Source organism: Balaenoptera physalus, assembly GCF_965194825.1.
Source record: "Balaenoptera physalus genome assembly, chromosome: 8".
Classification (NCBI taxonomy): domain Eukaryota; kingdom Metazoa; phylum Chordata; class Mammalia; order Artiodactyla; family Balaenopteridae; genus Balaenoptera; species Balaenoptera physalus.
In genome coordinates, this window is record NC_138887.1 from 9756420 (window position 1) to 9780980 (window position 24561).

A 24561-nucleotide genomic window follows, 5' to 3' on the forward strand; every position below is an offset into this window, starting at 1 on the left:
GGCTCTAGGCACACGGGCTTCAGTAGTTGTGGTGCGTGGGCTCAGTGGTCGTGGTGCATGGGCTTAGTTGCTCCGCGGCATGTGGGATCTTCCCGGACCAGGGCTCGAACCCGTGTCCCCTGCATTGGCAGGCGGATTCTTAACCACTGCACCACCAGGGAAGCCCCGGTACAGCCACTTTGGAGGACAGTTTAGTGGTTTTTTACAAAGCTAACCATACTCTTACCATATGATCCAACAGTCTTGATATTTACCCAAAGAATTTGAAACCTTATGTCCACACAAAAACCTGCACATGGATGTTTATAGCAGCTTTATTTATAATTGCCAAAACTTGGAAGCAAGCAAAATATTCTTCAGTAGATGAATGGATAAACTGTGGTACATCCAAATAATGGAATACTATTCAGCACTAAAAAGAAATGAGCTCTCAAACCATTAAAAAAATGGAGGAAATTTAATTGCATACTACTATGTGAGAAAGAAGCCAATCTGAAAAGGCTGCATTCTTTATGATTGCAATGTTGACATGAACCTAAAACTGCTCTAAAAAAATTTTAATCTTTCTAAAAAAAAGTATGCTGCCAAAAAATGTGAGAAAAAATATTATGGAAATGTCTCAGAAAGTTATTTAATAAAAATAGTATGTTATTTTTCTAGATTTTGTTAATGTGAAATTTCTCAAAATTTGTAAATTTGTAGTTTGTGGTTTTTTATCATTTTTAATAAATATTCACTTCTATACCTAATTTTTTGTGCATAAGTTTATATTCCTTTCCTTAAAGGGCTACCTTCCACAAAATGGATACGCTGGAGGTCCCCCCAAACGCTGGTTCAACTCTTGGGCTTCAACTTCAACTACCCTTTATAAATACAACCCTTCCTCAGTTTAGCTGTCCTCTGACACTCCTACAAAAACATCCCAGCAATACCAACCAATTGACATTGAGATTATGCTATCTTATACTATTTTTATTTATGTTCTGTGTTTTTTTCCGTCTCCCTAGCTAGCCTGCACACCCCGTTATGGACCCGTTCATCCAGTCATTTGTGCATTGAAGAAACATGCCTTGGATCTGTCATCCTTCACTCCTTCATCGTTCCTAGATAGGCCCAGATTCCAGAGTCCAAGGTTACTAGTTGCCTAGGAGATGCCTGCTATTTGATCATGATAGCGATGATACACATCCTGGGCTTAAAAAAAGCCCCACCCTACCCCAATTCTCTTCTGATGTCTCAGACTCGTCTCTCGGGCCTCTACCCAGAACTAGGAGTGATTATCCCTCCCTCTCCACACCTGCTGGGTGTTGTAAAGATCAGTGAAATTGGTCCATAAAATGTGTTGAAATCAAGAAACGGTTGCTAAGGAAATGTGAGTCAGAGGCCCCCAAACTGTTTCTTCACTTGGAAACTTCTACCACTCCAAATGAATTGTTCTTTCAACACAGAGGGACCTAAAGTAAGTGTTTTTCCCCCTATTTTTTGAGTCCTGGGAGGTCAGGCGCCGTTGTGCTCACGGACCACTGGATCCTCTGAGACACAGCATGGGGGGCGGGCCTTGGGCTGCAGGTCTGCTGCCTCATTGGGCAGTGGGACAATCAATCCCAGCAGCCTGGCCCAATCAGAGAGCGGGCAGGGTGCTACATGCAAGCGGCCACGGACTGATTCAACAAAGATGCTTAGAATATTCTCCAGCTGAAGCCCTTGCCATTTTGGGAACATGATGTGAGGTGTTCTGAAGTAGGAGAGCCAGCTCCTGTCACAAAGAACCCAAGAGCAGTTTCCCAGACAGTGAAAATAGTACGCTACCGTTTCTGTGTATTTTTTTTAAAGGGACAGAAGAACATATGTCAGAATTCATTTTTGTTTGAATATGGTTGGACACATAAGAGACTAATTTAAACATTATGCTAAGTGAAAGAAGCCAGGCACAATAGGCCACATATTGTATGGTTCCATTTATATGCAGTGGTAAGAGTGGGCAAATCCATAGAGAAAGAAAGGAGATTAGTGGTTGCCAGGTATATGGTCAGGCCATTCAAGATGGCTGTTGTCTTGTTCCCTATACATCCCCTGCTTGACCAGTGCCTGCTTCACTCACATGACTATCCAATCCCCTTAATTATAGGGCTTAATCAGTAACTGCCTATGCACTTGCTCCCTGCCCAGCCGCTGGTTTCCCTGGTAACTGATGAGCCAACCTGACCTCGATTCCCCCTATAAATAGTAGCCTCCTTCTCCCCAGAGCAGTATGGGTGTTGCCACGTCCTGCTTCCGCTGGCCGTACGCGGTGGAGTATTGCTCCAGGACCCTTTACTTCGGACTGGTAAGATTCCCCCGTCTAGTAAACTGTTGAAGTCTCTGTCACTGTCTGCGGGCTCTTTCTCTGGTCCTGAGGCTGAGCAGTTACAAGGCTTGCAGGCCTGCGGGGTGCAGCCCAACAATTGGTGAGCCAGCTGGGAAGCCGAGGAAACTCCCAGGAGCGCCGCGATGTCAGGAAATAAGGACGGGAATGGGAAGTTGTAGGGGAAATGCCAAGGTGGCCGTCCACTAGCATGTGGGACCCGGAAGTCTGAGTCTCTTTCCACTTTCAAAGTGGCAGCCCGGTGCTCGTGGCTCGTCTGACTGCACGGGGATGGCTGATGAATACAGACAAAATGCACTGACCTGGATTATCTATCAGACGTTTGGGCGTTATCTGGTCCGGTAAGACAAGTATACCCCTGACCCACCACCTCTAAGCGATTACAGACACAGGCTTTAGGGTTATTAACACAGGGATAGACTTGTGAACTGGATGTGGCTAGTTAACCGGAAGGGTTTGGTTGGGACCTGAGGCAACGGCAAAATAATGAGTACCCTTGGGCTTCTGGTCCCAGCTACGAAAGGGGTCAGAGCAACGATATAGTGGGATGGAACAGCTATATGCCGTCTACAGTGTGTTACAACAGGTGGGAGACATTACAGAAGGTCTATCTGAGTCGTCAAGCAACGCAGAAAAACAGTGCGGGGTCTAGAACAGCTGTGCATAACATACAGGACCCCCATGGACATCGATAGTGACCAAGGAACCCACTTTACTGACCAGGAAGTTCGGGAATGGGCTGATTAAAAATGACATATGCTGGTATTTCCACCTGCCTTATGCTACTACTACTGCCGGGCTAATGAAAGGATGAATGGACTACTTAATAGAGACTGAAACGCTCTCTCAATGTGTGGCCCAGGAGGCTAACTCAAGCCCTGTGAACCCTAGCTGAACGTTGCAGGAGTAACCATCCCTGTGGCTAAGCCATGCTAACCCAGAGGCAACTAGTCAACACCATCCAAGTTCAACTATTGACCACCGAAGGACCATTGCCAGCTATCGATCAGGACAGTAACTTGCTTTTGCCCTGGCCGCGGGATCCACCCCAGGAGAACACATCGTATGTAAAACGGCCTGGGACTGGCAGGTAAGTCCCCGGTGATTTGGGTTTGCTCCCCCGTGGGGAATAGGATTTGAAAGATCTCACCTGTCTTCTCCCCGGACGCAACTAAGCCCCCTTTTATTAACCATGTGGTCTGTGGTTACACCGCCTCTCCAGTGTTCAGCATCGGCTGTGGGGACCGAGGGTAGATGGGTGGTATGGTACTGCAGGCCAGGACAAAAGCCACAGGCAGGGTGGTGTTATCTCAGGATGCTGTCACTGCTTGTATTTTAATGGTCGTGATCTCCCCTGTACTGTGCCTGTTGAACGTCTTACAGTTCATCCCTGGTCTGAGCAGAGGGAATCTGTTCACGGGTTGGGCGACAAGGGTGGCCTCGCTGTGAAATGAGTCTCATTGCTGGGTCTATAGTGAGAAGTCATTGTCATCTTCCTCCGGACTTCCGTGAGAAATTGACCCGATTAGCATCTGGTTCCAAGGTTTGCCCACCTCTTGGTGAATGGCTGTTTTAGCATAGGTATCTTACGCTTGATACTGTCTAGCTGCTAGTGTCTGTAGTGCATTTGTGGTATTTGGTTGCAGCGACCCTCTACCTGCCTGACCCCAGGGATATCGCGGGAGAGGCGTGGACAAGATTGTAAGGGTTGGGTAGAGTGCTGTACGGGTGGAGTGTATGGTCAGGCCACTTAAGGTGGATGTTCTCTTGCTCTCTTTAAATCCCCTGCTTGACCCATCCCTGCTTCACTCACATGACTATCCAATCCCCTTAATCATAGGGCTTAATCAGTAACTGCCTACACGCTTGCCCCCTGCCCCAGCCGCTGGTTTCCCTGGTAACTGATGAGCCAACCTGACGTCAATTCCCCCTATAAATGGTAGCCTCCTTTCCCTCCAATTAGCGAAGATTGCTGCCACGTCCTGCCAGTGGGGAGTTCCTTTAGGACCCTTTGCTTCAGATGAGTGAGATTCCCCTGTCCAATAAGGCATTGATGTCTCTGTCGCTGTCTCCGGGCTCTTTCTTCAGTCTTGTGGCTGGGCAATGAAGAGGCTTGCAGGCCTGTGGGGCAGAGCCCACCCCAACGCCAGGCAACAAGGGAGGGAGGAACAGAGAATGGCTGCTTAATGGGTACAGAGTCTCTCTTGGGGATGGTTTGGAACTGGATAAAGGCGATGGTTGCACAGCATTGCAAATGTACTTAATGCCACTGAACCATACACTTTAAAGTGGGTAAAATGGTAGGCTAATTTCAACATCAGTAACCTTCACGACAGCAGACAGGAGAAAAATAGGTGGATGGGGACAAGGACGGGAGGGAGGTTTTTCACTCTGTAACTTCTTATACTTGGGATTTCTGGAACTTAAACCAACCCATTCTTCTCAGCCTGCATGTATGTCACATTGGTTTCAGTATTTGGATGAGCTAGTTAAATAGGAGCACCACTTTTTTGTTATCCCAGAAAAACAATGCATGTTCTGGAAGCCTGGAGAAGCAGCTCAGTCTGCAGACAAGAAGCAACGGGAAAAAGAGCTGATGCCTGTGCAGGTCAATTAATCAGCGCAAAATTGCTCTGTGCTGAGGCAGTGAAAGACCTGCCAAGTGGAACTGCCCTGCAGCATCTTTTCCCCACCTGGTCCCTTGGGACACAGAAAAGCAGGGAGTGGGTTCAGCACCATCTTTCTGTAAATGCAGATTTCATCACTGGAGCCCCACCCACCCATCCCCCCTCCTTGCCAAGCATTGCATTAATTGCTTGTGATGAATTCCAGCTTCTCCCACATCCAAGGTAGTTAGCTCAAGAAGTCTGCTCTTGAGTTGCTTACGCATCTGTGTCCCCTCCCTCCAACCCTGACCCCAACCTCCATCTGAAGACACTTTTACAGGCGGGGGCACCATGTGTATATAGCTGGTGGCGGGCTGCCCTTCCCGGTCCTTTGCTCCCCTTGGGCTTCGAGAAGTTCATCCATTCAACTCGGTTCTGTCTGGTCCTTCCTTTGAGTCTAAAGCTTCTTCAGAGAATTTTCTTGTACTCCCTTTACTCAAGGATGAGGTTACCCACGCCCTAATCCAGACAAGCGTCTCAGTTTTAAGTTTTTAGTTTTTCCTGGAAATCTGAGTCAAATTCCCTGTTGTGAACAGAAGTCCAGGGTCCCTGGAGAGCCTAGACGCCTTGTAACATCATCCCTTACTCTCTGAGCTGCTGAAAGCTAGTCTTCCAGCCCACGGCAGCACAGACAGTGATTTTGAAGTGACAAGGCTAGTTAGGCTGCAAACTGGAGGTGGGTCGGCATTGGTCCCGGTAAATCTCTGGCGCCCCCAAGTGGAAAGAATGAGGTGTAGAATGACTACCTTGCAAAGAAAGTACCCTAAGAGGATTCCTGGCCCTGGCGCTTGCCTCTGGCTGCAATTCCCATACAGGGTACAGGTGGGCACCGCCATGGGAGCCTTCCATCCGTGTGAAGAAATATGCCAGGGGTTCGGGAAGGGAAGTACAAGGCTTGGGAAGTGAACACTCTTTCTGACGTGCTTTTCTGTGGCCACGCCCTAATTTGAAGCGACTCTGCATTTTTTTTTTTTTTAACATGTTTTTTAATGGGAACCAGAGATATGGTTACAATTACATAGTCCGACACAAAAAGCCCGTGGGTGATCAGGAGTTGGAAGGTTACAAAATAATGAGGGTAGCACTGGGGACAGGAAGAAAGCTGCTCCAGAACCTCAGGAGCCAGGCTAATGCGGCCTCTCCCTGCGATGCTGTCTGTGCTCACCCCTGGAGTTCACCTTGCCAGGGCCAAAGCCACCTCTGTGCCCACCACCCCGGGCCCCTCGGAAGCCCCCACGGTCCCCGCCTCGGCCTCGGTAGCCGCCCCGATCATAGCCTCCTCTGCCAGCACGACGAGCATCTCCATAGTTACCCCCCATATGAGAGCCTCCTGGGCACCCCCCTGGGCCCCAGGCCGTCTGGGTTAGGGGCCTTACACTGGTTGCATTCATTCCTCCAAGAGAAGTTCATGTTCTCACACGTAGGATTAGGACACTTCCAGTCCCCTGCTCGCTGCTGTCCGCCACTGGGGAATCCTCCTTGGCCACTGTCACCACTGCCACCGCCTCCATAGCCTCCACAGCCTGTGGGTCCTCCTCGCCCTCGGCCTCCACAACCACTGTCACCACCCCGATTGAAGTCTGCTCGCCGGGGAGCAGATGAGACCTTGATAGGATTCCCAGAGAATTCTTTACCATCAAACCAGTCAGTAGCTGCTTTAGCGGTAGGTGGGTCATCAAATGACACTGTGCTATGCAGCTGCTTCCCACTAGCTATCTACTTTACATTTGGTGGTGTGTATATGTCCATGCCACTCTCTCACTTCACCCCAGCTTATCCTTCCCCCTCCCCGTGTCCTCAAGTCCATTCTCTACGTCTGCGTCTTTATTCCTGTCCTACCCCTAGGTTCTTCAGAACCTTTTTTTTTTTTTAGATTCCATATATATGTGTTGGCATACGGTATTTGTTTTTCTTGCAGCTGCATAGAACAGGGAGATCAGCTCGGTGCTTTGTGATCACCTAGAGGGATGGGATAGGGAGGGTGGGAGGGAGGCTTAAGAGGGAGGGGATATGGAGATGTATGTATACGTATAGCTGATTCACTTTGTTATACAGCAGTAACTAACACACCAATGTAAAGCAATTATACTCCAACAAAGATGTTAAAAAAAAAAAAATGATACTGTTGCCTCTCCCTTCAGCTTGTTTCCCTGTCTGTGTACAGATTAATCATGGGCTGTCCCGTCTTCTTGTTTGCCTTAATGATCCCAATCTGCTTGAAGTAATTGGCTACAGACTCAGTCGTAACATTCTCGCCCAGGCCTTGCACGAAGATGGTTGGCCAGGGTCAGTCCTCCATGAGTTGGCGGTCGTTACAACTGCAGCAGCGGTGGCCGTGAACCCAGAGGTCGTGGAGGCGACTCTGCGTTCTTGCCTCACTTTTCCTCCTACCTCTAGAAAGCCTGAGCTTTCTAGATCCCAAAATAAAGAAAAAAGCCCTTTACTTCCTGGGCCCAAGTTGCAGCCTCTTGACATCTGACTGCCACTGCTTCTCTTTGAAGCTGCACAAACTCATTCTTTCAGAGACCCCTATATTCTCCATAGAAATTCCCCAAGTAATCTTTCTATGAAGGTCAGTTCTGTTGATCAAGATTCATCAGGAAAGAGTGATCTTGGGGCCTCCTCCTTTTTATGGAAGACTTCATTTTATGGTCCAGTGTCTTGGTCCTGTGTCTGTACAATAATGCAGCTGTCATTATGTGAAGGCTTCTTTCTCTCCAAGGGGAGAGCCCCTCTTGTAGTCAACTGCCTGGGGAGAAACATGGACCCCAGCCCCTCTCTCCTCAGGGAGATGCAGCCTGAGATGCAGCTCAACTCATGTTACCTTGTTGCTCAAAACCCTCATGCAAGGACTCTGAAGATGATCTGGTCCTACCCCTTCTTTTTTTTTTTTTTTCTACCCCTTCTTTTAAGATGAGGAAACAGCACCCCAGAGACATCGACTTTTTTTTTTTTTTTTTTTTTTTTAACCGAGGTCAACCCCCTTTAGCAGAGTACCTGGGGGCTGCAGCCAGCCTCCTGACAATCTCCTGAGCTTCCATCCCCTCTGGCCCTGGAGTCTTCCAGGCTCAGCCCCTTCCTGCCTTTCGGCCTTATTTCCCACCCTGCTCCTCTGTGCTGTCAAATCCCTAACGTTGCTTGTTTTCCTCCTTCCTTATTTGGCTCAACCCAGATGCCACTTTCTCCCAGGATTCCCACGCAGAAGTGCTCCCTCCTTCCTGGGGTCCCTTGGCTTCAGGCGGTGCCTGTCCTAGGACATCAGACTCTCCAGCTGGTGTGAGCCATTCCCCAGTAAGCCGTCAGCATCCAGAGGCAGGAGTCAAGTCTTCGTCACTTCAGTCTCCCTGGAGCCCCGCACCAGCAGCGCACACACAGTGTAGGTCTCTCAGGTGTTAGCGGAACACAGACGGATGAATCTTTGACACATACTGGAACCAGGAACAGTTACAATGAAAGTCGGGAAGTGTGTTCTGTTTGCTCACTGAGCTTTCCAGACTCTGTATTTTGGACTTTATGACAGTGGCTATACCCTTCACCTTGACGTGAATGGGCACCTGGGGGTACTAAACAGAAAAGTGCAGCCAGAGGGGCCTGAGCTCAATGTTGGGCCCCCCCATCCAGAACGGGGGTTGGCAAACCTTTGCTGTAAAGGGCCAGATGGTAAATACTTTCGACTTTATGGGCCATACAACTACTCTGTCACGACGACTCAGCTCTGCTGCAGCATGAAAGCAACCGTATGCACTATGTCACTGAACGTGAGTGTGTCCCAATAAAACTTTACACAAATAGGCCGTGAGCCCCAAACCTGGCCTGCAGGCTGTACTTTGATGACTCCAGACGTAAGTGAGGGAAACTGGCCACGTAGCTTAAATTCTGAATCTGTTGCATCATTTGTTTTTTTTAAAAAAAAAAAAGTTGAGTGGAAAGTGCTTCCTGCGTATGGCCTTGTATGGGAATGATAGAGTAATTGGACTGGGGGAGGTAAGCTCTGGGCACCAGGCCTGGAGCATGTTGCTTGCTTCCTCTTTTCTTTGTCTCTTCTTTCATTCTTTTAGGTGTCCAAAGTCTTCCGCTAATGTTCAGCAGGTGCTCTGTGAGAACTGTTCCATTTGTAGATGAATTCTTGGTGTACTTGTGAGGAGTGATGAATTCCGCGTCCTCCTATTCCGCCATCTTGACTTCCCCCTCACCCCCCGTCTGCTTGCTTAGTCAATAGTAATTCATATGATCTTTTAAAGTCGGCCAAAGACTTCCTAAGTGTTTGTTAGCTCATTCTCACTCCACAACTTAAAATAGCTAGGCTTAAAGCCAATTGGAATGAACAAAAAAGGAATTTTAGGTGCCTGAACCTGTTCCATCCAGGGGCAGTACTGGCTGGACACACGTTTTGCACATGCTGTTCCTTCTGCCTGGAATGCCCTTCCCTCCCCTCCCTCACCTGCCTGCACCTGCAGCAAGTCCTTCTCAACCTCCAGGGTTCAGCACATTCTTTTGGGAAGCCTTCCTTGATTTCTTGCCTAAAAAATCTTCTCCCTACACCAGCTTTTAAATCCTCTTCGTAGCATTCTTCATAGTCGTGCTTTAACATTTATTAGTTGAATAGCGTTTTCTTCCTTACTAGTCTACAAGCTGAGAGAATTGGGCGTGCCCAGGAATCACCAGGCCATCTTATTAAAATGTGGGTCCCGGTTTAGCGGATCTGGGGCAGGCCTGAGGATCTGCATGCCTAAGAAGCCCCCAGGCTGTACCAAAGCCAAGGCTGCCAGTCAGCACACCACACCTTGAGTGTTAAGGGTTTAGCTCTCTTGGACCTCTTATTCCCTTCTTTCCCGCTTCAATTCCCATTCATGACTTTTGCAGAGAGGTTTGTCTATTTTTTCCCCTTCAACCCATCCACCTAGGTCCCCAAGGCTGTCCATTCCATTAGAGTCCCCTCCCCTATAACCCCCAACCTCCAACGTCACCACTACTAGTGCACGGGCTTATCAAGGAATTTCCCCCCAAATAGCTTTCTCTTGAAGAAATCTAGTGTCATTGGCTAAAATATTCTTTTTTTTTTTTTTTCCACTCGATTCCTTCAGTCAGAAGACCATAAGGCAATCACGCATTGCTGGGATTTCAGCAAGAAACATTTCCTTTTTCTCCTCAATTTTGAGGACCAATTAAGCTATAGATGCAGGTGAGAGATGAACTTTTTTAAAAAAAAGAATCAGTTTTATTCCAATAAAGCTGATTGGGGAATGTGGTTGAGATCTACAGCCAAAGAGGTTTGCTAATCTGTCCTCTCAGAGTAACTTAATTCTTCTTCAAAGCTGCAGGCCACCCCATTGCAAAGGAAGTTTCTATCCCAGCCACCTTCGTGTAGGCAAGCGGGGAACTCAGGTGCATCGGGGGGTGGCTGGGCTCTGCTGGACTTTGCTGCCTCGTCTCTCCCGCAGCTTTTTAGGGCAGGTTACTCCGGGAGAAGTAGGTGAGGGGCCGAGAGGGGTCAAGGGCACTATGTAAGTTACCTTCCTCCTAGAGGGACCCCCAACACTTACGAGCATTAGTACAGTGGGAGAGAGGGCTTTTTCCTTCAAGTTGAACAGAAAGCCTACTTTGTTCTGAAATCTTAGCCCTCAAATCGTCTTCTCACTAGACCTTCCAAGGAAGTCCAGGTAGCCTTAAGGCAAGGGAGCAAAGGAGGGTCACCATCTTTTGGGTACTTTGACCAAATGGCTCAGGGATAGTTGTGGCTTTTTTTTTTGTAGGAATATATCGTATTTTTATCTTTTTAGTTTATTTTAAAAGTAATTTTAAATTTTTATACAACTTTAAAAGTTACTTTCCATGTACAGCTATTAAAAAATATTGGCTATATTCCCTGTTTGTACAATACACCCTTGAGCCTACTTACACCCAATAGTTTGTACCTCCCCTTCCCCCATACTTACAGCCCCTCCCCCCTCCCTCTGCCCACTGGTTACCACTAGTTTTTTTTTTTTTTTTTAATTATTTCTTATTTATTTAGTTAGTTGTGCTGGGTCTTACTTGCGGCTTGCCAGCTCCTTAGTTGTAGCAGGTAGGCTCCTTACTGCGGCTCACCGGCTCCTTAGTTGCGGCATGCGAACTCTTAGTTGTGGTATGCATGTGGGATCTAGTTCCCTGACCAGGGATCAAACCCAGGCCCCCTGCATTGGGAGCACGAAGTCCTATCCACTGTGCCACCAGGGAAGTCCCACCACTAGTTTCTTGTTTTTTTTGGCCGGGCCTCGAGTCTTGCCGGGATCTTGGTTCCCCGAGCAGCGATTGAACCTGGGCCCTACACAGTGAAAGTGTGGAGTCCTAACCACTGGACCGCCAGGGAATTCCCTAGTTTGTTCTCTATAACTGTGAGTCTGCTTCTTTTGTTATATTCACTAGTTCGTTGTATTTTCAGATTCTACTCGCGGCTCCTTCTTTGAAAAGTTGTGATTAGGGGTGGGGCGTGGCCTTCAGAGGAAGGAGTATTTGGGAAACGCGTCAGTGGGGGGTCAGCCGGGATGGTTCCAGCTGCCCCAGAGGAAGGTGAGGGCAGCTGTAGGCAGAAGAGGAAGAGGCTTCTGCTGCATCTTCTCTCCCGGCTCTGTTTTCTCCCGTCTCCTCGTCCTCCTCCCTTTGCAATTCCTACGAATTAGTAAACTTGATGTTTTCATTCTGGATCTCTTGACCGAACAGAAAGCAGGCTTGAGGTGAGCGGTTAACAGCATCAATTAGTAACCACACAGCCCGTGGCGAAGACTCCCTCCTGGACCACATTTAGTCCGGCTGCTCTGAGCCCCCTGCTCGGCTGGGCCTCGAATTTCGGGCTTCCCCGTCTGTCCTTGCATCACCCAGTTTTAGCAAAACTTCTACTAAGTCCCTCAATATCTGATCAAATTCCTCATCCCTCACACCTCGGTATCTAATCGCGCCAGCTGCCTTCAGCAAGAATCTCGTCAAGTCGGTGTAGCCAGAATCCCCTCACCCCTGATGTTTCCCCTCAGTGATTTTCCATCCACCGACCCCTAAGCCCGCTCCTCGGCTATAATTTGCCACTGGCCCGTGCTGTGTGGAGAACTGAGCCCAGTCCTATACCAAGGTCTCTTTTCCCCTTTTGCAATTGTCCTGAATAAAATCGGCTTATACCACTTGACTGTCCAATTCTGGTTTTCTTTGACATCCACCCATTTTTTAAAAAAAATAAATTTATTTTATTTATTTTTGGCTATGTTGCTGTGCGCGGGCTTTCTCTAGTTGCAGCGAGCGGGGGCTACTCTTCGTTGCAGTGCGCGGGCTTCTCATTGCGGTGGCTTCTCTTGTTGCGGAGCATGGGCTCTAGGTGCGCAGGCTTCAGTAGTTGTGGCTCGCAGGCTCAGTAGTTGTGGCTCATGGGCTCTAGAGCGCAGGCTCAGTAGTTGTGGTGCACGGGCTTAGTTGCTCCGCGGCATGTGGGATCTTCCCGGACCAGGGATCGAACCCGTGTCTCCTGCATTGACAGGTGGATTCTTAACCACTGCACCACCAGGGAGGCCCCGTCCTACTTCTAATATCAAATAGGGCCAATATTTTGAAACAGCAGTTATCAAGCCCAAATGGGAGAGACTATTGCACTGTATTTTAATCATTGAATATGTAACATTTATCTCATGCTAGATACTGCGGAGCATACAAAAACATAGAGCATACAATATTTCCTGGCCTTGAGGGACACTTGATGTGATAATAAAACAAGAGAACAAATGGACCAATATTTATTACAAATTATTTTACATGGTGAATGAAAGAATAACCTTATGGGTTTTTCTCAGATTTAATATACTTTCCTGCTTTACTGGGAGATACTCTCGTGATGGAATAATAGAAACAGAGGTAGAGAATGGAGTTTGCCTCCATCTCATGGTTTCTAAACTAGTTAAGGCTCATAATAGCAAGTGGGGAGCAGGGAATAAACCAAGAGGGAGACATTTACAGAAGCAAGAAATCTAACACAAGCTCAGAAGAAGATGCAACAGGACCACCAGTGAAACGAAAGAGCAGCTTCCTGGGACTCGGCTCTGCCTCGAGGTCAAGCAGATTGGACCGGACGTGAGCCACGAGTCCAGACAAGCACAAGACTCCAAGTGCAAACACATGCGGCTTCCCTGGCTGTCTCCTGGGTCTCCGGTCTCCTCTCCAGGCAGCCTTCTGAGCGCTCTACCTAAATCAGAAACATGACCACGCACCCCACGCCCCCGGCACGTTAAACAACACCCTTCGGTGCCTCTGCACAGCCTGATAAACAACACCCCAGCTCTTCACCTGGCCTACAAGGCCCCCCACCATCAGATCTGCCTCCCTGGGACTCCCCACTCCAGACCCAGTGCTCCAGCGACACTGTCCCAGGGCACTGGCCAGGCTGCTTCTTACTTCTCTCTGTTCATACTGCCCCCCACCCCCAGCCAGGAAAGCCCTTCTTTGACCTTCACACAGCTGATCTCTTCATCATCAGGACCTGGTTTGGACACCTTCCCTGAACCCTCCTCCAGATGGCCAGGGACAGCCTGAACCTCCGACGTTACAATGACCAGTTTGTGCGACTCGCTTCCCGTCCGACACTGGGAGTTACTGAGGGCAGCGGCTATGCCTTATTCATTTTTAGGATCTCCAGCACCGGGCACGGGGCACGGTCGCCCAGTGATAGTCGGTGGGGGCGAAACAAAATTCCTTAAGGCAGGAAGGAGGCTTCCAGGCACTGTTTTGCAGTGATTTAGCGCATGAGTGGGATTTAAAGGCTGGTTCTGTCATTTACTATCTGGGTGACTTCAAACAAGATTTTTTCAATATACTAAGGAAAACAAGCCTGGTAATACTCGTCCGACAGGGCCGTTGGGAAAAGTGAATGAAACTGGACATCTAAAGCATCCCATGCCGCTCAACCAAGGGTGGTTCTCTTTTCATCCCCACCACGTGTGCCCCTACCCAAGTATCACTCCCAACGCGGCTCGTGACAATAAGCGAATCCTGTTTACCCAAGACACGTTTAATGGTAAGAATAGAGATAAAGGTCAACTCTTGATAAAAATCAGGCTCGGGTCTCGTCTGGGCAGGGCCGTGTTGCCCCCTCCCTTCACTTCTTCGAGCGGCAGTGTTTCTGGATCTCTCCCGCCAGCCACAGGCAGTGCAGGATGCGTTTCTTCTCGGCAGCCAGCTCCTCTTGAGAGAACTGGCCCAAGAGTTTCTGGACAAATATATTTTGATCCTTCAGGAAAATATTCTTATTGACGCCTACGTTGGGCATATTCTCCAGGGACCCAGACTTGAAATGGAAGCTTAAATGTCTGTTTCGCTTTAGGCCAGGCGCCTTCTCTTCAGTCCACGTCAACGGGCTGTGGAAGCAAGAGGCACAGGGTTAATTTCACAGAGGCGCGCGGATGCGGGCTGGCACCTGAGTGCCCAGTGCCAGGTCCTCGCTTTGTGCCCGTTTTCCGTGCAGCTGCTGCATCCCAACCTCCACCAGCCTCCCAGACGCCATAGGTGATTGTTGGCAACTTTACTGCCCAAAGGTCCTTTGTTCAATTTTGCCACCAGGCAGGGGAATTCAAAGATTCTGGTGTATCAGGTTGTTATTTAGGAGTTTTTACCCTGAATCTCACCAGATCCCTCTGGAGGATCCAGACCTGAGATCCTGTGCAAACTGTTGTTTCCAAGTGTATGTGCATTTTTATGGGAAAGGATTCTTAGCGTTCTTTCATCACATTTTCAAAGAGGTCTATGACCCCAGGCACATACCACGACCAGATGCTGCCTGCCCACTCACAAAGCACCTGTTTGCATTTCACATTTGCCCCTCAGGCCAAGGTCAGCACTCACAAAAATCTACAATTCAAATAGGACAGACCCCCGCTAAAGCTTCTTCTTTTTCTGGATTTATCTTTTCTGTCTTTACAGTAGATAAAAGCTGTGTTATCTGCTTAATGAAACACAGAGAAATCTAAGCAGATTCGATGTAAAGTTAGAAGCTTCACTGAATAATGTGACAGGAAAAATATAAAATCTGCTCTTCAAAAATGTATTCTAAAAACAATACAGCATTGATTTAAGGACTTTCGATGGAAAAAAAATCCATAATTCTTTTGCCTAAATAATCTTCAGTTTGAGACGATCCTTTCAAATATTTGCCTATAGGTATATGGAATATAAATCCTCAAGTATAACTAATTTTTTATTATGTTTACTTATTTAAAAATATTTTTATGATCCTACAGATACTGCTATTATATTTTTATCTGCATATCATGGGGACAACTGATTATATAATTCATTAAATATTTCATTATTGCCAAATATTCAAGCTCTTTCCAACTTTAATATGGATATCCTGCATTCAACCTCTTCACACATATACACATATATAGTTTTCCTTCCTTCTTCTGGGAACGAAGTCTCAGGAATGAGAGGACTGGCTCTGGCTACTTTTCTTTGCTTTCCCCTCCTTATTCTTATCCTACAGGGAAGAGTCAGGGTCAAGGACAGGCAATCTGGTTGGACCGCCGTGCTAAGTAATGGAGTTTTCAGTGCGAATAGGGAAAGGGTTCAATGCCGGGCAGGCATCAGGGTCCCTGGCCTTCTCTTGGCTCCATTCCTCGGATTCCCTCTTCCTCTCCCCGTGGGCTGCAGTGGGGCAGGCCCGGCGTGGGCAGGCTAGATCAGCGTGGCTAAGGAACGAAGGGGAACTACCTTTGGTTTGTTTGTTCTCTGCCTCTAGAGGGACGGGCCATAATACGGCTAATGGTGTCGGTGCGGAGTTGCAAGAAAGGGGCCCAAGCAGGTCACTTAAGATTGTTTTGGGTGCTGTAGGAAGCTCAGGGGTACCTCCAACGTGGGTAAAGGAGCCCTCCCCTTCAGCCAACCAGCTCACCCAGACCTACATTAGAGTGTGGGGTGAATGTTTAAGAGGAAAAGATCTAAGTACATAAAGGGGGAGCCATCAGGAGAGATGTGGACAGAATAACTTCCTCATCTTGTGGTCCTAAAACTTAAAGTATTTGCCCTGGAGGACGAGGGCATGGTGGGTAGGGCACGCCTGGCTCTGGCACCACTCCTACCAACTGGCTTCAACAGGAGGCCTGAAACGTGTACCTCTTCTATATAGATTTGGGTTGAAAAGGTGTTCTAATGCTTATTTTTTTTTTTACAAAGTTTGAAAACTGCTGGTAAAATGGGAAGAACATGGGCTTGGGAGTAAATTGCACTGGGTTTTCCTGGATAATCTGGGACCTGAGGCTAATGATACCCAGCCTCGTTGACAGGTGAGGACTAGGACGAAGTAAAGACAAGGCCTGGCATGTTTTCAATAATATTCCCTTCTCGTGCCCTTCCTGTGCATTTCTGTGGAGAAGGTGTGACCATCTGGGGACCAGAGACAGGCTGCCTGAGCGTGATTCTCACACAATCACTTGTTAGCTGTGTGCCCTTAGCAAGTTTCTTAACCTCTCTGAGCCTCACAGTCTCCTAGGTGATCATAATAATAATCATAATAACGCCCACTCCAGAGAGTTGGTATAAAGATTGTATGAGAAAATCCTTATGAAAGGACTAGGCCCTGGCACCTGGTAAGAACTCAGTGAATGTTAGCAAACACTGGCACTTGTACAACCGGGATTCAAGCAGTGATCCTGGTCCTTTTATTGTGACCTTTCAAGGTCATGTCTGCCCTCCTCCCCAGCCTCTGCTGAGGTTCTGCTCTGTTCCACTAGGTTGTTGGAAGGCAGCTATAACTTAAGAAACTGTGTCGGCAAACGACTCGCAGAGGCTCCTTATGTTTAAAAAGACTTGGTAAGAGGCATTTTATCTTGAAGTGTGTTTGCTGGTGAAAGATCTACATTTACTGTCAGATGGGACTCATTATCTCAGCCTCCCAGATGGATGAGTAGAGGACTTGGTTTCGAAAAATAATACAGGAAAGACATTCAAGTAGAATCTGCAAGCGTATTATTTCTGGGATTGCATTTCTCGTCATTAGGGGACTGATGGCCATTTACGGAAGATGCTGGGAATCAGAGGGTATCACCACTACCCACCTAGAAGAATTATCAGGGTGTGTCATGAACCAGGATCAAACGGAGGCTTTAGCAATGGTGGAACCAACAGACCCCAACTCCGTGTGAGCTTATATTTGACACGAACATCTTTGGGTCTCTGGGCCATTTTAAAGTCTCTTGAACATTTTTAAATAATAAAAAAAAAAGACTTGGTAGGAAAAATAAAGAATCAACATTTTGGGAACACTATGACATATGATGTGGTGGTAAAGCTGAGAAATAGTTGGGCATGTGATAAGCAAGCAGAGTACAATGTTAATGGCAGGATCTAGGTAGCTGGCTGGATGCTCACTGCAAAATTCTTTCAACTCACCAGTGCCTGAATCTTTCACCATAAAATGTTGGCAACAATTCAGGCCATAGACACAACCGGATACTGCTCACTTGTGTGGCTTAGACAGCCGGCTCAAATCTGTAAGCTTCTCTTAACCTTACAGGGCTGCTGGGAGGATGGCATGGGGCAGCATAAGTGAAATCCCAGCACCCGTCCCACTGGCATAAGCAGACGGCCCTTCTGGAGTCGAAGGTGCAGGTCTAGGCCCCTGGGTCCCCCATCTTCTCCCTCGTGAACCCATGAGGATGTCCTTATGCTGCCTTCTCCTCGCAGCTTCTCATGACCTACCTTTTGTTCTCCGTCTCCAAGCACACGGTCATCTTCATATACTGATCTTCTTTTCGCTCTTCCAAAGTGGCGGACACGAGAGAAAGCTCCCCAAAGAGGGAGACCAGCCAGGTCAGGCGAGAGATGCCGCTGAATGCAGGGAAGCCAAACCGCTCTTCTTCCAGCGGGCCAGCTGTGGGGAATCACAGACATGGCGGGGGCTGGAGGGGAGGGGCTGACAGCTGGGGGGCACGGGGGATGTGACAGGGGGCGAACAGATGTGGCTGGGTGATCAGGACACACAACCTACCTTGTGACGGGGGTGTGCAAGATGACTAATTCTGATGGAGACTTGCATAAAAACGTCTCCCCTTTTTCCTGTTTCTTAAATTCACTTTGTTGGTAAAATAAAATATTTGACTAGAAATTGCAGTCCATCTGGCCCACAGGGTAATAAAAATGTTTTAGGCTTCTAACGTGTGTGTGTGTGTGTGTGTATGCACACAGCACACACACACACATATATGTAAACATATATATCCCCTTCAGTTAGTGACTTAAAGAAGTAAAAGAATTAATGTATTTTAGTCCCTCAAGCCTATATTCCTATAAATACCATATAACTGTCTGTGTAACTGATAAGGGAGTGAAGGAATTGTGACAGCTGTGGAGAAAACAGTAATACCTATAAAGTAGTCAATATCAAGAAAACTGATACAGCGTTAAGTGTTTCCTTAGTCTTCATAATCTCGTGTACAACAGTATATTGCAAGGAGTATCTGTATGAGAAATCTGGTCAAGATACTGCTCCCCTCTCTTCCCGGCCTAAATTTTAAACATAACCTAGATTTATAAGACTTCATATCTGTTACACTGCTCTTTGAACCAAAGATTTCTTATAACTTTGATATTGACTTAAAACAACTAATAATTATGAGTATGTGCTAAAGAAAACAAAGTAAATAAAAAGATAAATAAAAGAAAACAGAGATTGTAAGTTTCATAGGCAGCATGATTTCAAATCACTAGAACCTAAGTATGAAACTTACAAAGGAAAGGCGGCTCCCTCTGGGCTGGTTACTGTCTGTTCTCGTTCTTTGCAGAGGACTGAACAGCTGCTACAGGTCTGAGCTCCAGTCTGTCTGCCTCGGCCACGTTAACTGTTGGGTCAACTTTGTGAAGCTACTCACCTCTCTGAACTTCATTTTAAAAAATCTGTATAATGGGGGTAATAAATACCCACTTTATAGGATTATCATATGAATTAACATGAAATAAAATAATGTCACATACTTAGCACAGTTCCTTAGCACCGATTAATGGTTATTATTGTCTCCACAACTCTCATTATATCATCATTTTAAAGGATGAAGATGGATTTTGTGCCATTCTTTTTTTTTTCTGGCTGCACCGCATGGCATGCAGGATCTTAGTTCCCCAACCAGGGGTTGAACCCATGCCCCCCCGCAGTGGAAACTCGGAGCCCTAACCACTGTACCGCCAGGGAAGTCCCTGAAGATGGATTTTGAAATGAGATTCCACTACTGTATATTTTCTGGAAACTCACGAACAGATGAATGGTTTTACCACTTGACAATGTCGGTTTCCTTTCTGTAAAGAAAGCCCTCGGGAAAGGTGGCCCAGATGCCTTAGGGTGGAGACAAATCCAAGGAGTCCACCCAAAGGAGACTGCAGACCTTGAGGCTCCAGGCTGTTCATTTCCTTCTGCTAATGGAGGTGCTCAAAGAATGACCAACATAAAGTAAATAGCTGAATATATAGTAGATCAAATATCTTGGCCGCAGCCAAGGTCCTGATAACTTGTTGGAGGAAGAAAGGGTCTATGCATATTCTACTTGCTCCACAGAGAAGTATAAACATGTTCTCTTCTCCAAGAACCTTCCTCTTGGTCCTTTTGCAAAGAGAGCTTTCATTTTTAACCTCCTGTGGAAAAATAATCTCCAACTCGTCAAGATTTCATGAGAGAAAATTCTACCTAATCGACTGGGCCAAAAGTATAAACGTGCCTGAGATTTCTAACACGTTTTCCCCAAGGCGCACTGAGCAATCAGATCTCATTTGAGGAAAGAAGAAAAATAGATTATTTTTATTGTCTGTGGGTGCATGGGAAAATTAAATCGGCCCTCAGTCAGAACGTCTTTAGCAGAAATGAATCCAAGCTCACATCCTAGAGAGCTCAGAAAGAACCCAGTAACCCCCCACCAGCCTCACCAGTTACATATGACCTGTGACCCCACCAAGGGCTGACCTGTGAAGAGGAGAGACCCTTTCAGCAGGTCCTTCCCCACCACTTCTTTCTTCAGGAATGCAAACTCCTCCATCAAGAGTTCAACGTGCTCCTCATGCAAGACTTTCCCTGTCATGACAAGGATGGGGTTTAAAAAAAAAAAAAAAAAAAGGCAGTCATCCTAAATCCTGTTAATTTCCTTGTATTTTTTTCATTTTTAAAAATTGAGAATGTATGTATAACTGAATCACTTGGCTGTACAACTGAAACTAACACAACATTGTAAATCAACTATACTTCGATGAAAAAATATATATATTAAAAAAAAATTTTTAATTTGCTCAAAAATGCTATGTCCATGCTTTGGACTCAAGATGGCTGACTGAACACACACATTTATTTCCACCTTTATAAAAATCCCAATGAATTTTATGAAAAAGTTATTAAAAAATAAAATTGAGGGGTAATGGACAGATATAACTATATATTTAAAGTGTACAATGTGCTGTTTTGACGTACATTTGCATTGTGGAATGATTGTCAAGATCAAGACACTTAACACGTCCATCACCTGACAGTTCACTCTTTGTGTGTGTGTGTGATAAGAATGCTTAAGACCTACTCTCAGCAACTTTCAAGTATACAGTTCCATATTATTAACTATAACAACCATGTACATTAGATCCTCGGAACTTCTTCTTCTTATAATTGAAAATTTGTACCCTTTGATCTATATTGCCCTATTTCCCCTTCCCCCGCCCAAGGCAACTGCCATTCAAATCTCTGTTTCTATGAAACAGGCTTTTTTTTCTTTTTAGATTCCACTATAAGTGAAACCATACAGTATTTGTATTTCTCTGACTTATTTCACTTAGCATAATGCCCTCCAGGCTCATTCATGTTGTAGCAAATGGCAGGATTTCCTTCTTTCTCATGGCTGAATAATATTCCATTGTATATATAAGCCACATTTTTCTTTATCCTTTTCATCTCTCGAAGAACATTTAGGTTGTTCCCATCTCTTGGTTATCGTGCATAATGCTGCAATGAAAATGGGTGTACATGTATCTCTTCAATATACTGATTTCAATTCCTTTGGATATATACCCAGGAGTGGGACTGCTGAATCATGTGGTAGTCCTATTTTTAATTTTTTGAAGACCCACCATAGTGTTTTCCATAGTGTCTGCACCAACTGATATTCTCACCAACAGTGCGCCAGAGTTCTCTTTTCTCCATATCCTCACCAACACTTGTCTCATCTTTTTGATGACAGCCAATTCTAACAGGTGTGAGGTGATATCTCGTGGTTTTGATTTGCATTTCCCTGATGATTAATGATGTTGAGCAACTTTTCATATATCTGTTGGCCATCTGAATGTCTTCTTTGGAAATATGTGTATTTAGTTCCTCTGCCCATTTTCTAATTGGATTATTTGCTTTTTGGCTATTAGTTTTCTGAGTTCTTTATACTTTGGATATTAACCCCTAATCAGATATATAGCTTGCAAATACTTTCCCTCTTCTGTAAAGTATCAATTTATTGATTGTTTCCTTTGCTGTGTGGAAGCTCTTTAGTTTGATGCAGACCTATTTGTTTATTTCAGCTTTCATTTCCTGTATGCTTGGTGTCTTACCCAAGAAATCATTGCCAAGACCAATGTCAAGGATTTTCCCCTATGTTTTCTTCTAAGAGTTTTACAGTTTCAGGTAAGTCCCTTTTTTTTTAAACAGCTCTATTTGTCCTTGATACATCTCAAAATAATTTTTGTGAATGCTGTAAGATAGGGGTCCAGTTTCATTCTTTTGCATGTGGCCATCCAGTTTTCCCAGCACCACTGATTGAAGACTATCCTTTCCCCACTGTGTGTTCTTGGTGTCAAAAATCAGTAGACTGTATATGCATAGGTTTATGCCCGGCTCTTTATTCTGTTCCACTCATCTATGTGCCTGTTTTTATGTCAGTACCACACTGTTTGGATTACTACAGCTTTGTAATATAGGTTGAAATCAGGTGGTGTGATGCCTCTAGCTTTGTTTTTCATCTCAGGAATGCTTTTTTTAATTTAAAGTCTTTTGTGATTCCATACAAATTTCAGGATAGTTTTTTCTATTTCTGTGGAAAAATGCCATTGGAACTTTGATATGGACTACACTGAATCTGTAGATTGCTTTGGATAGTATGGACATTTTAACAATACCAATCTTTCCAATTCAAGAACACAGGGTATCTATCCATTATTCATGTCTTCTTGAATCTCTTTCATCAGTGTCTTATAGTTTTCAGTGTACATGTCTTTCACCTCCTTTGTTAAATTTATTCCTAAGTATTTTATTGCTTTTGATGGTACTGTAAATGAGATTTCTTTCTTAATTTCTCTTTCAGATACTTTGTTGTTGGTGTATAGAAATGCAACTGATTTCTGTATGGTAATTTTGTATTCTGTAACTTAACTGAATTTATTAGTTCTAACAGTTTTCAGTGGAGTCTTCAGGGTTTTCTACATATAAGATCATGTTACCTGCAAAAAGACAATTTTAATTTTCTTTCTAATTTGGATGCCTTTTATTTATTATTCTTGCCTAATTACTCTGGCTTCAGCTTACAGTTTACTATGTTAAATAGCACACAGTGGTTATTATGGGCATCCTTGTCTTGTTCCTGATCTCACAGGAAAGGCTTTTAACTTTTCACTATTATGATGTTAGCTGTGGGGTTCTCTATATCATCTTTGTTATGTTGAGAAACATTCCTTCTACACCTAATCTGTTGAGAGATTTTATCACAAATGGATGTTGAACTCTGTCAAATGCTTTTTCTGCATCTATTGAGATGATCATATATTTATCTTTCACTTTGTTAATGTGGTATATCACATTTATTGATTTACATATGTTGGGCCATCTTTGCAACCCAGGGACGAATCCCACTAGATCATGGCGTATGATCCTTTTAATGTGCTCTTGAATTTAATGCAGATTTTTGCATCTATGTTCATCATGGACAGCAGCCTGTAATTTTCTTTTCTTGTAGTGTCTTTGCTTGGCTTGGTATCAGGGTAATGTTGGCCTCATAAAATGAGTTAGAAAGTGTTCCTTCCTCTTCAAGTTTTTGAAAGAGTTTGAGAAGGATTGTTATTAATTCTTCTTTAAATGTTTGGTAGAATTCATCTGTGAAGCCATCTGGATTTTATGTTTGGAGGTTTTTGATTACTTATTCAATCTCCTAATCCCCTTGCTTGTTATTGGTCTGCTCAGTTTTTCTTTTACTTCATGATTCAGTCATGGTAAGTTGTGTGTTTTTAGGAATTTATCCATTTCTCCTAAATTATCTAATCTGTTGGCATAAATTATTCATAGTCTCTTACGATTCTTTGTATTTCTGTGGTATCAGTTACAATGTCTCCTTCCTCATTTATAATTTTATTAATTTGAGTCATTTCCCTTTTTTCTTGGTAAGTCTAGCTGAAGATTTGTCAATTTTATCTTTTCAAAAAGCCAACTTAGTTTCATTGATCTTTTCTATTGTCTTTCTAGTCTCTATTTCATTTATTTCTGCTCTAATCTTTATTATTTCTCCCCATCAACTGTTTGTTCTTCCTTTTCTGTTTCCTTGAGATGTAAAGTTAGGTTGTTTGAGTGCTTTCTTTTTTCTTAATGTAGGTGTTTATCACTGTAAATTACTCTCTTAGAAATGCTTTTGCTGAATCCCATCAATTTCTGTATTTGTGTTTCTATTTTCATTCACCTCAAAAATTTTAAAACATTTACCCTTGATCCATTGTTTTTTCAGAATGTGTTGTTTAATCCATACATAGGTGAATTTTTCAGCTTTCCTCCCATTACTGACTTCTAATTTTATACCATGTAGTCAGAAAAGATACTTAATAAGATTTTAATCTTATTAAATTTGTTTTCTGACCTAACATATGATGCATCCTGGAGAATGTTCCATGTGCACTTGAGAAGAATGTGTGTTCTGTTGCTATTGGTTGGAATGTTCTGTATACGTCTGTAAGGCAACTTGGTCTAAAGTGTAGTTCAAATTCATTAGTTCATAACATATTTCTGTCTGGATATTTTATCCATTGTTGAGAGCAGGGTATTGAAGTCCCCTACTATTATTGCATTGCTGCCTGTTTTTATCTTCAGATCTGTTTAGGTACTCCAATATTGGGAGCATACATATTTACAATTTTTATATCCTCTTAAGGAATTGATCCCTTTATTATATAATGACCTTCTTTTTCTCGTTACAGCTTTTGACTTTAAGTCTATTTTGTGTGATATGCTACACCTGCTCTCTTTTGGTTTCCATTTGCACAGAGTATTTTTCCATCCACATGGAATATTTTTTCATCCCTCCACTTTTGGCCTATGAGTGTCCTTAAAGCATAAGTGAGTCTTCTGTAGGCAGCATATAGTTGGGTCTTATTTATGAATTGAGCTACTCTTTGTCTTTTAATTGGAGAATTTGAACTATTTACATTTAGAGTAATTATTGATAGGTAAGAACTTATTGCCATTTTGTTACCTGCTTTCTGACTGTTTTATAGTTCCTTTCTTCCTCTCACTGTCTTTCTTTTTATTTATTTTTT

The 24561-nt window shown here is 44.8% G+C and overlaps 2 protein-coding genes across 2 annotated transcripts in view; one reads left to right on the top strand and one right to left on the bottom strand.

Moving 5' to 3' along the window:
- The window catches only part of COA1 (cytochrome c oxidase assembly factor 1), a gene marked incomplete at its 5' end in the record, with an annotated part of 249294 nt that overhangs the window by 48654 nt on the left and 176079 nt on the right, over positions 1–24561 (top strand). The window contains 1 exon segment of the mRNA XM_082473612.1: positions 21571–21673. Coding sequence (XP_082329738.1) covers positions 21571–21673 — 103 coding nt within the window.
- BLVRA (biliverdin reductase A) overlaps positions 14038–24561 on the bottom strand; it is a 58632-nt gene continuing 48108 nt past the window's right edge. Inside the window, exons 6-8 of the mRNA XM_082473629.1 lie at positions 19985–20092; positions 17737–17908; positions 14038–14399 (exon numbers count right to left, since the gene is read on the bottom strand). Of these exons, the coding sequence (XP_082329755.1) occupies positions 14141–14399; positions 17737–17908; positions 19985–20092 (539 nt within the window). The 3' untranslated portion in view covers positions 14038–14140. The remainder of the gene's footprint in view (positions 14400–17736; positions 17909–19984; positions 20093–24561) is intronic.